At 46.4% G+C, this 14,949-nt stretch overlaps 1 protein-coding gene across 2 annotated transcripts in view; it reads right to left on the bottom strand.

The window, feature by feature from the left end:
* Positions 1 to 14,949, bottom strand: part of LOC104015362 (gamma-aminobutyric acid type A receptor subunit alpha3) — a 77,784-nt gene that overhangs the window by 25,619 nt on the left and 37,216 nt on the right. For both annotated transcript variants that reach the window (XM_087748732.1, XM_087748733.1), the window contains exons 4-5: positions 13,118 to 13,185; positions 8,863 to 9,083 (exon numbers count right to left, since the gene is read on the bottom strand). In XM_087748732.1, coding sequence (XP_087604858.1) covers positions 8,863 to 9,083; positions 13,118 to 13,185 — 289 coding nt within the window. The remainder of the gene's footprint in view (positions 1 to 8,862; positions 9,084 to 13,117; positions 13,186 to 14,949) is intronic.

The following is a 14,949-nucleotide window of genomic DNA, read 5'->3' as shown; positions in this document are numbered from 1 at the left end:
ACTGTGACAGGAGCAACAGGTGGATGCAAAGGACAAGCGCACAGACCTAAGGCTGAAGGTGGCTTGTGGAAAACTCAGGTCGAGAAGCACAGTGGAAAGCTTCTATTGAGATATTTTCCTTCAGCTGGAAAAACATTCAGGTATGTTATTCTTCATAGAAAATACTGAGGCTTAGTCAAATGCAAAACAAACCCTGAAAAAAATAAAGGGTTCAGATTTTGTTTGCTAAAAGCAAAGAAGAAAAAAAAAAGAACGGAAAGAAAAATAAAAGTTATTTCTTTCAGGTGGACAGAGCTTAAATGATTCTACAAAAAATGGAGGACTGTTTTTTAAACTTAGCATAAAAAAATTTGGTGGACAAAACCAAGCACTTCACAAATCGCTCTGAAAACCCCTGTGGGGAAACAAAGCAGAATCACCGTGGCTTGGAGGTGGCAGGAGATCTCCAAGGCTGCAGCGGCAGTGGCTGCAGGTGGCAGATGGTGCTGTGACAGGCGGACGCCAGCGCAAGCCAGGGACAGAGCAGCAGCGAATTCCTGCACAGCTGCTCCATGTCGGCTGCAAGAGCAGCCCAGGCTGCGCTGGAAACTCTCCGCTGGCTGTGAATTTTGCTCTGCTCTCCTCAATTTCGTTGAGGAAACGAACCTTGTGATTTCAGACCCACATCCAGCCTCATCTGCTTCTTTCAGAGGGTCTAGGAAAGCTAGCATCCCTGTGAGAGACAGGCAGAGGTATTAAATCAAGTGGAGGAGAAAAGCTGGAAGCTGCCATAATTTCGATGGGGGAGGGCTGGGTGGCCAAAACCCTCCTGCACGACCCGGAGTCCCTGCAGCACCCACAGCTTGGGCTTAAATCCCAGCAAACCCAGCCTTTGGGAATGTCTGGGATGTGAGGCACTCAACCACTTCACAGTGGTCACTGGGGTCACAGTGCCGCAGAGCAGATCACACTGTGGGGAAGTCTACACCTTATTCTTGTATGACCTGGCAAAGGAAAGCAGTGAGTTTTCTACAGACCTGAACCCAGCCCCACAGTGTTTCAGTGGTACCTCCCTGTTCCTTAATGCAACAGCAGCACATATTCATTTCTGCTGTTTTTCAGTGCCAGGTACCACTGTCCTGTCTCCACTGGGCACATCCACCCCACTGTGCCCCAGGAGCTACCCCACAGGGGGAAAAAACCCCTATAAAAGCAACTCCCACAATGAGGATGGCTTCAGTCCTGATAAACAGCTCTTAGCTATTGAATATCAGCAGGACATGGTGCCTGTATGCCCCATGGGGACTACTTGCACTGAAGCCCTGAGGGGCTGGCTGTTGAGTCACCATTCACTGTTGGGTCCCAAGGGCTCACAGCCCAACTGTGGCTGATGTAATGCTCCATACTCTGGCCAAGTTAATCACAGTGGGTTTATTGGGTCTATGCAGGCTGACTCCACCTCTGGTAGAGGAGGCCAGTGGATACTTACAGACAAGTACAAAACCTGAGTGAATTCAGAGCAAACCACACCTTGCTGTCATCTCCCAGCAGCTGGTGGCTTACAGCCTCCATGATTCAGAGGCTGTATCAGGCGATTAAGTGCACCAGAGACCAAGGACCTTTTTAATTCTGGGTCTGCCAATCCTTTCTGAATCCACATACATGGATAGTGACCACTATGTCCTGTAGTATATCATTCTACTGATGAAGAGGTGATGATTGTTGTCCTGCTTGCATAATGTCTGGCCCCAGCTTGGCTTCCTCAGCCAATCCAAGAACAACTGTGTGGCCAATGTAACTTCCTTGGAAACAAATCACTCTTTCTGACTTGCTGATCTCTTCCTCACCTCTGGACTGAATGTACCTGTTTTACATGAGGGACGAGACAACCTGATCTTTAGGGCTTCAACCAAGACTCACTGAAGTCAATGAAAAGACTGACAGTGATTTTGACAAACCTACAAGCACATCATTGGAATGATTTTCTTCTGGACACTGAAAGGCCACCATGAACATATTGCTTATTTGCTCTGATGCCTCTCTTTCATAATCTGGATGAAGATTAGGATTTCAGGAAGCAGGCATGAAAACCTGGCAGCAAGGTGTGGACTCGACAGCCTTGCTCCTCCTGTTGTGTTTCTTTTGTCATGCTTTCTTCTGTCAGCTTGAAATTCACTTGGGGAGCTTCATGGTTGGCAAGCTTGTCAAACATGTCCTCACGGATCTTACCATTCAATTCTTTCTGTGTCCTTTCCAGCTGTAACAGACTTTTTGTTTCTAATATTTGTCACTGTCACTTGTGTAAAGGAAATGTTGATGCATTTCCCCTGTCTCCCTCAGCAGGCCACACAAGACTTTTCCTTTTTACCTTCCTATTCCTTCATTGGCTTCACTAATTACTTTATTATTTCAAAAGGCTCAAAAGCTCAGTGTTCCCAAAGTCGGCTTTTCCAAAGGACCTCTCCTCTGATCAGTGCTTTCCTTCTGATGTATCCTGACCTCCCCCAAAAAAACAGAAAGGCCTTTTTCATCCACTGGACTGTTTGCAAGTCTTCGCTGTGATCAACAGCCACTATGAATAAGGCTGAACAACTCAAAGGACCATAGATCGTGGGTCCAGTGTTTGAGTGCCATTTAGAGCAGCCCCAAAGAGCCTCAGAGGGGGCCAGGATGGCAGCAGAGACCAGCTGGGCACAAGCTGGCCTTGGCCATACCCTCCTGCCCTTTCCAGACCATGGCCAACAAAAGCAAGTGTTGTCAAGGGAAGGAGACAACTTCATATGGATGCTGGATGACTCCATAGGGGTGTGGGAATGCAGCAGTCACATTTTAAATCTAAAGTGTGTTTTATTAGCTGAGCCAGTAAACAACACCACAATAAATCCATCAACAAACCACTGAAAAAGCAACCTAATCTACCACTTCTCCACCTACAACTGAAGGAGCTTTTAAGTCTCCTGAAATTAAATAAAAGAGAAAATGGCATATCATTCCAGTGAGATGAGTCTGGTTCAACAATTTCAGCCAGCCAGAAGTCAGCATGTTCACAGATAACACGTGAACGGAGTCAGCCTCCCTGCCGAAGAGGGAAGCAATACAGGCATTCCCCCTCCCAGATGTTGTTTCTTGCCTGAAACCTCTTCTCTTTGCCCCTGCACATGCTAGGTGTGCTGGCTCCCCAAGATGCTCTCCCCATGACCAGAGTGCATGTACTTCTGCTCGCTCCTGCTCACCCCTCTGTCCCCCGCATCCCTTGGCCATCTTTCACGCCCCTCCTGCAGTCTGTCTTGCACACACTTATCTTTCAGAGCACTAATTAGCAGAGGTGTTTAGGTGAGCTGTGGAATCAATCACTGCTCAGAACAGTGCCCACATTCCCCTTCCGCTCCGCCCGCCACTGGCCTTCCCCACCACCTCCTGTTGCTGGAGAAGGACTCCTCAGCACCATATGCTTTGCCTAATGAAACGTCAAAATGTCAAACTAAGAGGAATATATCTCGCTTCCCAGACAATTACCTCTGCCTCTGCAGCATTTGGGTAAAAGAGCCTGTTGCAGAAATTCTCATCTTTGCCCCTTACCCTGTGCAAGGGAGCTTATGGCCAGCTAGCCACAGAGGTTTGCTTCGTTGCTCTGATGCCCTGTTCAGGTCCAGACATCTGAGCCGTGAAATGTCACTATAAAGCCTAAACAGCATGTGAAAAATAGCCAACTTGCCAGTAATCACATAATCCAGCTGTTGTATCCTTTGGCTCATCTGTCCCAGGCACTAGCAATAACTTATGCAGAACTGTCTTGAAATCAAACCCCAAACTCCTCATGTTTTCTCTTTGCTTTGCCAGCACAATGGCACCAAAAATGGAACATCCAGGAGAGAAACCATGTTTTTCTCTTTAAAGTCATGGTAAGTCCTTTGAACTGCTCAACACAATGGCAAGAATCGTGAATCAGGCTAAACATACCTCTCCCAGGGCTGACGGTACAACAAACCACTTCAGCTTGGTTCTCATGGTTACCAGGAGCTTAGCGAAGCCTTTGATGTGTCATTAGAGCCCCTGTCGTTACCTGCATCGTGCTGCAGGATAAGCAAGAGTCTCAGTCCAATTTCTGGGATGCAAATGTAATAATCCCTTGGTATGTGTGTGGTACAAAAACATGACAGCACCCCGCACAGCAGAATCGACTTTGTTTATGCCAGGGATATTGCTTGAGTTTTGTCCTGATTTCTCCTCTAGGAGATTCCTTAATAACCACACTCAGGCCAAATAGTGTTCATGGTTTAGGCTGTGTGAAAATCTAGGTTAGGTTTAACTGGTGGGGTTTGAGCTTGAAAGCCAAATTGCTTCTAGGATCCCTGTGCTGGATCTGAAAGCACTGAATTCACTTTGCATCCTCCCCCAGCCCCTGGAGATTTCAGCCCATGATGGCAGAAATGCAGCGAGAGAAGATGATCTCTGAAGATTTCTCCCTCCTGGGACAACTTCCTTACAAAAGTCTGCCTGCACAAAACCAAGCCTGGAAAATAGATCATTTCCGCCTTGGGATCCACTCTGGAATCTCTAAGGCAGGGAAAAGCAGGCTGTGCAAATCTCATCTCCTCTATTCGTCTGCTTGCGTGTTTAGCTGTCCATTTATGCTGTTGTCTAGGATCAGCCCTGATGTGGGATGCAGCCAAATAGCTGCCAGTCCGTACTGCCTAGAGGAGCTGGTGCTGGGATGTCCCAGCTGCTGCTCTTGCAGGAAGGAGAATGATGGTTGCACTTCCGTTATGTGGAAGGGTTCTGCAAGCTCCAGCCTACAGCTCTCACAAGTTGCCTGGGGGTTAAAAAAAACAGCAGCAAAGACAACCCAAAGCCTTTGCTGGGAGAGAGACTGTGAAGCTCTGTGATTTCAAAAAGCAGCCTGGGAAGCTCAAACCCCTGAGCACGCTGCAGTAGGTACAGGACTTGTTATCTGGGGTTCAACCACCCCGGTAGGACTGCACATGCCCTGGGTGCCTTTGTACTCAGCCTTCCCTCCTGTTCTGCCTCTGCCTCAGCCAGGGGTTCACCAATCCTCCTTCCCAAGTACTTGTGCACTGCCACTAAGGACTTCACATTTTCTTTAGCAACACACGTTCTTGAGGCAAAGTCTTTGGGCATGCAGCTGAATGCGTCAGCCTGACAGTTAAAGAAAACATCCTTAAGTGCATAACTTGAGCACATATTGTCTGGGAACCACTCTGACAATAACCACAAAGCCTCAACATGCCACTCTGACAGTCCCTGTGAAGAGCAGGAGAGCTCTTAAAGCCTGGATTCACAGAGCTGAATCCCATCAGCACAGCATTAAGCTTTCACTATTTTCATATGCTTCAAGGCCAGGAAGAACCAGAACATTATCTATGTGCCCCACACAATTCAAGCCAGAGAGTACATCCAGAGATTGCTGCAGCAGCTGGGTTTTTGTCTGTACCTTGTGTAAATCTACGCACAATTCCCAGTTTGTTGTACTCAGGTCTGACACCAGAGCTTTGAGACCCTCGCTGGGCTTTTGTGAACTACTTGGATCTTGTAGGACCTTCACAAACAAGACTGCAGAGGCAGGGCTACATAATAAAACTGTGTTCCCCATGCCCTCTAAGGCAGCTGGAGCAGCAGGGAAGAGGCAGAGGAATCAGTAATCCTGTCTCTTCCTCAGCAGCCAGAAGGAAGGGAATAGAGAAATGAAATTTTGTGCTGCAGTTGCAAAGGCCATCTTCTCACCTGGGTGCCAAGGCCTGAGTCAGTGATTAGACGTTTGCACCGTGATGTTGCACTGATCCACGAGGAGGCTGTGCCGTGACTAAACGAAATCTCTGGATGCTCAGCTACAGCTGGCGTGCGACTCCTTGAAGCTCAGGTCAGTGATAAAGAGGCTCTCTCCAGGAGCTATAAATATTGTCACACAGGTGTAATTTTGCTGGATGCATGTGTCAGAGTTGCTGTTCCACCAGAGCAACTTCATCTATAAATGTAAGCCTTGACTAAGAGAAGTTGGTTTTCACAGCAGGATAAATAGCAAAAGACATGCCTCTAATTGCATATCAGCAGAGCTGATCCCTCGAGGATGTTGGCTGGTACAAGGTAAAGGAGTAGGATATGTCTCAGGAGTCAAACTGCACGGCAATGTACCAGTCTAGACTGAGCCTGCAAGGGATCACCTGGGCAGTCCTGCCAGTCCAGGGGAAATCTGGTGGAGGTCCAATTCGCTCCCTTGTCAGCAGGACAAAGCGTGCCTCTTTGGGATTTGCACTTTGCTGGATGTCAGCTGTGTGGGATTGAGATTGGCTTCATGGTCCTGCTCCTTCCTTTGAGAAGGACACATGTGCATGCCCCTGGGCATGGGGGAGAACAGTGAATGTGCCACTTGGACATAAAACATGAGTCTCCTTCCAGACCTTTCCTGGGGATGAGGCTTCAAAGCACTTAACAAGGGAGGGTGATACCATCATCATCATTTTACATGGGAATTGAGGTGTGAGTGCCTACGAGTGGCAAAGCCAGGTGGGACTTGGTCTCTGAGCCTCAGCCTGATGCACACTCCTGGACCACGCAGTCTGTGCTCTTGCATCTTCCTTCTGAGCCCCCACTCAGAAGACCCTGTGTGGCCCTGAGCAGACATTTTCTTCAGCAGCAGGGAGAAGGGCAATCATCAGATGCACCAGGACAGATATCCCATCCTGGATGTGTTGAACCACAAACCCAGAGAAGCCCTGCTTCACTCCTGACACAGTCCTGTGCAGTGGGCAGTGCTTTCCAGATGGCCATCTGTCCAGCTCTAACCACATCTCCAGCATTAGGCTGGTCCAATACTGCCCGGAGCCCCACCAGGATACCTTCACATACATCTGCACAGCAGCAATCTGCTGGGTAAGGAAAAGATCTCCATACACTACAACAGCTCCTGCTACTGTGCAACATAACGCGTGACAAAAGGCCTGATACCCAACACTCAAACTTTGGGCATCTCTGAGTGGGCTCTTCACCTCTTACAAAGCCTTAGAGGTACATTTAAGGGGGGCAGGAGCAGATGCAAAGGGAAGTCCAGACTGTCCTTCATCCCCCCCCCCTTCTTTGGGATACAGCTAAACTGAAGGATGTGTTGAATTTATTTAAAAAATCCCGTGACTCCATTTTCTTCAAGAAGCTCATTCTCAAGAGCCTCATGATGCTGCCATCCTGGCACCTGTCCAGCCGTAAACGGAAAAGTAAATCCAATACTTTCTCAGTCACACAAAACTTGCTGAAGCTAATGGCTGTTTGCTGAATAAAGAAGAAGGGAAATGATATAAAAGCCCTGAAATTGAGTCCTTTTTTTGCTGTCTTATGCCAGTAGCTCCTATAATACTTTACAGTTAGACAATGATACAAATGGGGGGAGTGTTAGTCATCCACATGCAGGTCAGAGAGCCGGGAGCAGAACCAAGCCCTTAAGTCAAGCTGGGCTTCTCTCTTCATTTACCCCATCTGCCTCAGTAACGTGAGATCACTGATGTGTGGAGACCTAAACCCCCAGGGCACTGGCAGGATTAGCTCATATTTGAGAACTGCTGCACAAAAGCAGAGCATTGTTCACCAATGTAGGCTGTAAAACTTGCTGACACTATGTAGATTCACAGCCAGCTTAACTATGAAGAGATGAAATTCTGTCTGGTCCTCAAAAAACAGAGGTGAAAGTGCAGCATCTCAGCACACAGAATTCACAATGAAGCCTGTTATTAGTTAGGAACAGCTTGAAGATAGAGGCAGAGAAAAAAATTTTTGAAAAAAAAGATTTACACCTTTCCAAAACCAGCTCAATACCTTTCTTGTGCATCTATGAGTAGCCTGTTGTTTCATCTGTAAGCCCATTTACCTTGGAAGGCAAATTAGTACACCAACCCCAGGGGCAAACATTATTTACATGGGTGAATGGCTTACGAGCATACAGGAATATCTGAATAGTTCCAGAACAAACGTACAATTAACCCAAAGGCATTTCTCTTCATGCTCTCCACCTGTTGCAGCTTAGTGATAAATGTGTGTATCAGGGCTGTTCTTGAGAAATTCAGAGAAGATGACTGCCTAAGCATGGTTCCCCAACAGCGACTTGTGTTTTAGAAGGAAGGCCCCAGTTGCTGTAGGTCACAGTGGGGTTGCACAGGCTGCATCACTGCCTGGGGTCTCATGCTGCAGGGCTACCTCATGTTCGGGGCTCCCACTGAGAGCTCAGCTGGGGACAACATGGGCTGGGGTAAACTGAGAACTTCCAATGGCCTCTCTGAACCTGGCACCTCCAAAGGACAGTTTTTAATAAGCTGGTCATTTTTTTTCCTAATGATGTGCACTGATTACACAGATTTGGATTTTTGATTCCATGAAGTAGGAAAAAAAACCCCATTGTTCTCACAAGCAAGCTTGGGCTCATTAGATGTTTCAAATGGCTCCAGTGTAACATGCTGAACAAATTTAGATCTGTTCTCAAGCTGCTGGAGAATAACAAATTCTCCCATCCTAACGTTCGCCTACCAATACTGGAAACCTGACTTCATATCCCATCAGAGGTCAGGAACAAAAATAAGTCGGGTGGTGCACCAATTCCACAAGCTATAGGTCCCAACACTTCTACCTCATCACATGAAAGAAAAAAACCAACATGAATGATGAGAAGAAAGCTACCTGTAAAAATGTGCTTAAGTTGAGTATCAGTGATGCTACATAGGTAGGAAACAGGGATAGCAGGGAAAGCAGCAGGGTAAGACTCAAGTGTGCTAACAGAGTCAGTGGAAGTCTGCCAAGCCCTGCTGTAATGTAGCCTGAGGTCCCATCCTTGCCTGCATGTGTATAGGGGCCAGGAAGACCCTGGCCCAGGAGACACAAACTTACCTCATGGTGTACAGGAGGGTGCCATTGTCCACCAGGCGCAGCAGCTTATTGGGTGTTGTCATGTTATGGGCGACAGATTTCTTCCCGTTGTGGAAGAAGGTATCGGGAGTCCAGATCTTACTGGCCAGCAGGTTGTTCAGGGGCAATATTTTCATGGGACCATCAAACTTCAGCCTTTCATCTCTCCAGGATTGCCGGAAAAAGACATCGATAGTGTATTCCTTTGTGGAGAAAGGAGAGAAAAATACATCTTGTTTTACTCAGCTCTTCATTGCAAAGAAGCTGCTCCAAGAAATGGTAAATATCTTTGGTCATTGAGCATGCTGTGTTTTGGCACACCTTGGTTGACATGAAGTGTGATGCAACAAGATGTAGGGATTAACAGCAGTAGAGAAATCTGTGGAAGATAGAGGGCATTTACCACGTTTTGTATAATGACTTACATATGATGCCAAAATTTGCATTTCAGTGTTTCTGACCACTGCAGACAAACGGCAATACAGCCTACAATGGCCAGTGGCTAGTTCCGGAGTAGCCCTGCTGCACCACCACCTTCATCCAGATGTTTCAGGGGAGGGAACCATTCTGTGCAGCTACACGGGAATTTAAAAAGGCAAAATAAAGTTCCTGGAGATGGAATTTGGCCAGGATACTGGTAATTATACCCCTGCTCATAAAAAAACAAAGAAATAAAGTTTCATGACATTGTCTTAATGTTACTTTGTTCCCCAGGCCACTTCTAGAAAAGCATTGAATCAAGGACCTCACAAACTTGCATTACAAGAGCCTGTGGCTTTCTCTTTTCTTTTCTTTTCTTTTCTTTTCTTTTCTTTTCTTTTCTTTTCTTTTCTTTTCTTTTCTTTTCTTTTCTTTTCTTTTCTTTTCTTTTCTTTTCTTTTCTTTTCTTTTCTTTTCTTTTCTTTTCTTTTCTTTTCTTTTCTTTTCTTTTTCTCTTCTCTTTTTTTCTTCTCTTTTTTTCTTTTTTCCTATTTTTGCCCTTTTATTTTTTTTTTTTCTTCTTCTTCTTTCAACTAGTGTAGAAACCCATTTCCTAGGCCAAATTCCAGTTGGGGCAATTAGAAGTCATCTCTTTGAAACCCTGCAGCCAGGGCCAGCTCCTCACTTGGTGCATGCAGCCTCAGAAACCACTTGACCAAGCAACAAAGGCGCTACAGCTCCATGGCCACCCCGAGGCAAAATTAAATCAGTCTGCCCAGTGCCTGCCATGAGGGACTGCTGTTCCCTGTGACCTGAGCCACCCCATGTCCTCTGAGGGTCCATGTCACTTGAGGGAAAGTCTTCAGCCTGTCGGCATGAGCTGCACCACTGCTCACCTCTAGAACACACACTTCCTCTTGCTAATGAAGGATCTCATTAGCTCACAAGGCTTTCAGAGAGAGACAGGGTCTTTGGAAAATCTGTCTGTGCCAGCTGTTCTTCCCCTGCTGTTGCAGATTCATAGTCTTTATTTAGAGGTTCCTGGAGGCTGGAGGCTGCAGGTCCAACTAAACTTATCATTGTGAGTGATTTCTTTCCTGCAGCTTTTCTCAGCAGCATTTAAAAGCTGCCGCGCATCAGTTTCCTATAGGTCATAGAAATTCCTACAGGTTTTGCAGCAGATGGTAGCTGAATGAAAGCACCTCGGTAAAGAAATTCATCCCTGCTCCCTGGCCACAGAGCCACTCCTGCTCAAATGTGAAGTTTCGTGAGCCTGGCTGGGGGAAGAAAAGAGAAGATCCTACGTTCCCACAGGCTCTGCCCTGTACAAGATATTCTGCCCCTTCATAGAAATGATCTTCACTTTGTGGTTTTAAGTTCAGTAAAGGGATAAAACCAAAGGAATGAGCCTGTGTGCAGTCCCAGGAGGTAGGTTTGGGAAAAGTCCTTACCAGGAGAAGAGTTATCTTATTCAGAATGCCCTGTTCCTATTAAAAAACCCAAACAAATCAGCAAAACTTTTATAACAACTTCCCAGGCCCTGTCTGTCTTCTTTTATGCTAAGGAATCATTTGCAAAGAAGAGAGATTCATGTTCAGATTCTTCTCCTCTTTTCTATACTTCTTTCCATGAGAGCATCATTCCCAAGTCACCCGTTCCAAGGAGCACACTTAGTTCTACATTATGCTCTTCACTGCCTTATAGAAGTGACTGAAAACATCAAGACTGAGTCTGTCTCCAGAGTCCATCCACGAAAGCATAAAACTCCCTTGAACTGTTTTTTTTTGTTTTGGTTGTTTGGTTTTTTTTTATTTCCTGAGGACTGAGGCAAAGCTGCAAGAGCTCACTACCGGAGATTCAGGCGTATGTCAGGTCCTATCAGGCTCTACTTTCTAACCTAAACTGAAAGAGAGATTAGAAGTCCCTTCAAGCAACTCAGGGAGAAGGTCTACACGTCCTCCTCCACGCTTTATAACCAGCTGCTCTCCTCCACTCTCCGCAGCAGCTTTACCTGCCTCTCCTCCATCATCCTAATTACAGTCTCTGTCTGCATCAAGATGCGCAGGAGCAGCTTTCCATCGCAATGAGTAACGGCTGTGGGAGGGACGGGAGCGAGATCACCAGGCAGATGTGAGTGGGGAAGGAGGGACTTCCCCACTCCCGAGATGAAAGGAACCATTGAAGAAGAGCAGGCTCTCCCCACGCTTCCCAAGGAGATGGGGTTTCTCTCTCACGTTTCAGAGTGCATTTAGCACCAGAACGGCACACTAAAACACATTCGCTATGCATTTGTAAAATGCATGGAACTAAAGCACGCAAAGGGGAAATAATTTATTATTCTTTAACTGTCTTCCTAATTTTAAATTCATTTTGTCAAATCACATTGCAGGCAGTACCTTCCTCTTTCCAATACCTCATATTTCTTCTTCACAGTTCATTATACACGCTCCCTTAATCAAATATGCTCCACCTTGGAAGTAATTATCAGATACTTCCTAAGGGCTAAGATTGCTGAATATATTATGGGTCTCCGCTGTGGTAGGAAAGCAAGCAAGAGAGAGAGAGAACTCAGATGAGACTGATACTCTTGGCTATGCTGACATCAAGTTAACTTCTAAGCCTGGAGGGAGTGGTCTTTCCAAAGCAACATGGGGTTGTGTGGTGGAGCTGGCACCTCAATGAAACACAGAGATTTTATTCTCCCCCAACTCCTCTGCTTGCTAGCACAGAATTGTCAGTGGGGCAGCTGAAGAGATGTTCATGACCACATGAGCACAGAAAATGAAACCCTCCCAGCTCCAGAGGGACCGCGAGAGCTGCAGGACACTGCTCCTGGCTGACCCAGCTGGTGAGAGCAATGCCTGCTCCCTCTCCCAAATTGGGCTGGCCTGGGCTATGCCAGCACCAGGTCACCTCTGGAACTGGATGTGCAAGAGGGTCTCAGTCATGAATGCATGACTGTCCTCATGTGGCACCCTTGAAATGTTGAGGAACCATCAACAGCCAACTCTTCTCTGTGCGCCTGGTTGTGTGTGGAATATGAGCTGCAAGAAACGCTGTTGAGAAAGCTCACTATTAATTATGCTCCACAGTCCTGTTTTAATTAGAAGACAAACTGTTGTGGGAATACAAGCCTAAATTCAGACCTCAGGCCTTTTCATTAATAATTTTCCCTGAACATGTCAAAGTATTGCAATCAGTTCACTCTTTTTCTTTTTTGTCTTTTGCCTCCTTTCTGGTTCAAGCACTAAGGACGGTTTGATGGTGAACTGTTTTCTTCTGGCACTGCCACCAAAGCAGGCCAGATTCTGACATCCTCCCCTCTTCCCAGGGAGCACCCTCCTTCCTCCATGCACAGTCAGGTCAAGGAAAGCTGGCTACAGTGAAGGTGTTTGTCAAGGCATGTAATAGGTGTAGCATGCTACATACAGGTCTCAGTCCTGTGGGCAGACCTCCCCATTTCATTAGGTTGCACTTGCAGGAAAGAAAAAGACCCTAAATCCTGCAGCGTGCTTGAGCAGTGCGAAGGATCGATCCTTCAAGGTTGGATTTGCCATTATCAATTGGTTTCTAAAAGCCCAAATGCACCTGAGAAACAATCCCTGTCTACCACTCGCACTGAGCTCCCCCTGGCCTTCGAGAAGATGATGAGGCACGTTCGTGCCCAGGCAGGCAGCTGGGATGCTTGCTTGTGTTCTTGTCATTTAGGAAAATCCTGCTTTTGCCCAGATTGTCCAGGGACGAGGGTGGAACACATCCGCTGCAGCTGCAGGACAAGTCATCCCTCCCCGCGAGGCAACCAGCCAGTGGTACCTACCATATCTGTGTCCGAGACAGGGCCGAAACTCGTCACGTAAATGTCTGTCTTGACTTCAGTTACACTGTCTGGGACAAAAAAAAGGGAAAAAAGCAATTAGAAAACTGAATTTGCTTGTACAGGGAAGGGTTTGGGTTTTGTTACATAGCGGTTTTTCCTGTCAGGTGCCTTCCTGGCGAGCCCTCCGCAAGCCGGCATCGTGCTCTCTCCTGTGCCCTGAACAATGGCCAATTTTATCACTTGTAATTGGGCAAATTCATCTCTGATGTAGCTCTGCTGCTTTCCATGCTTACACTGAGGATGAGTATGTCCCGCACAGCCAGACAATGTGTATTCACAAAATGTATGGGGCTACATGATACACAATGTGGTACAGATCCACAGGTTTTCAATACAGAGGTAAGCCCTGATGCTTTGAAATTCCTTTTAATCTGAAATCCCTTCGTGTCTCCCAGCCTTATAAACAGCCTAGCAATGTTCCACCAGTTTTAGGAAACCCTGGGTTTGTTACAGCTTCAGGCTTATCTGTATGTAAAAGGAATCAATATTCTGATTGCCTTTTACTGCCATCATGTTTGCTGTTCTCCTAAGTGCCTCACTCCTGGCGAGCGGCTGCTCTTGCAAAGCTGCTGCTTGCCTGCACCACACACTCCCCTGCATCCCAGGCTGCACCACCCTCGTGGATGCTGAACAGAAGCCTCACTGCCCCAGCAGAACAACAGAGCCCCAATTCTTGCCCTGAGCGCTAAAACCCAGGGGCAATCTTAATCACTTGCCTTCAGGTAAAGATAAACTGAAGTGCTTTGCAGAACACAGGCACCAGCAGGTATTATTCCTGCCAAACAGCACATACAGCTCTCATTCTTGACTTCATTATGACTTCAGCATGTTTCCTAATTGCAATCTCTGCTGCTGTCCCATTTTGCAGAGAAATCAAGGCACAGTGATTTGCCAGATTCATGGTCCTATGCTCTGCCCACTGGGTTGTACTGAAAAAATAATGGATGAGGTGCCTTCAGTTTAGCACTACGTTACCATAAATCCTCACCACTTTAGGGATAGATCATGCCATTGTGCTCTTTTTGTATGGCATTAGCTGGCTCAGAGCTGCTTTCCCAATGAAAGAACCAATTTGGATCCCCAAAGAAGAGTTCATGTTTTATGCGTAGTACCCCATTTTGGCCACCGCAGTAGCTTTGCAAGTAGCCTGGATGGCCCATTGCTCAATTCAATTATGGAAATCCTTCTGTCCCCTGACAGTTATTTTGCGGTGCTATGAAGCTTAGTTTTGTGCTTCAAAGTTTGGTATCCAAAAATAAGATAACGCATTCTGGCAGGGTTTTCTCCTTAATGGCTAAAATATACGTATACATGTCTTTCGTTATTATGGCTGGAAATCTTCTGACACAGCCTGTGGCTGATATTATTGTGCTGTATAAGTAACCCTTGATCTTGTCTTGATGCAATAAAAAGAAGGTTAAAGAGAAATATGTATGTGGTACACTTTCTGAAACACCCGGAAGCCAACAAGACAGCATCCTGAACAAAATGAGTTATTTCTATAAGACTTAAACACTCGGAGTATTTTCTCTGTCTCCCTCCAAATAAGTCCCCAAATGAGATACAGGAGCAGAGAAGAACATTCAGTGAAGCGAGGCTCTTTCTGCTAACACATGTGGTGAAAGAAAGCTAATTATGTTTTAGAGAAAACACAAACTCTCTCTCCCCTCCTCCCTTCTTGGTATTCAGTTTGCCCAAGATAAATAATTTACAGCCATGGTTACCAGATCAGGATCCATGGCCGCCCATGGCCAGTGAAGCCAGTCCTTTTG

Source organism: Nipponia nippon, unplaced genomic scaffold, assembly GCF_047370975.1.
Source record: "Nipponia nippon isolate SJK-2023a ecotype South Korea unplaced genomic scaffold, ASM4737097v1 scaffold_12, whole genome shotgun sequence".
NCBI lineage: Eukaryota > Metazoa > Chordata > Aves > Pelecaniformes > Threskiornithidae > Nipponia > Nipponia nippon.
This window is presented reverse-complemented; position numbering and strand designations above follow the sequence as displayed.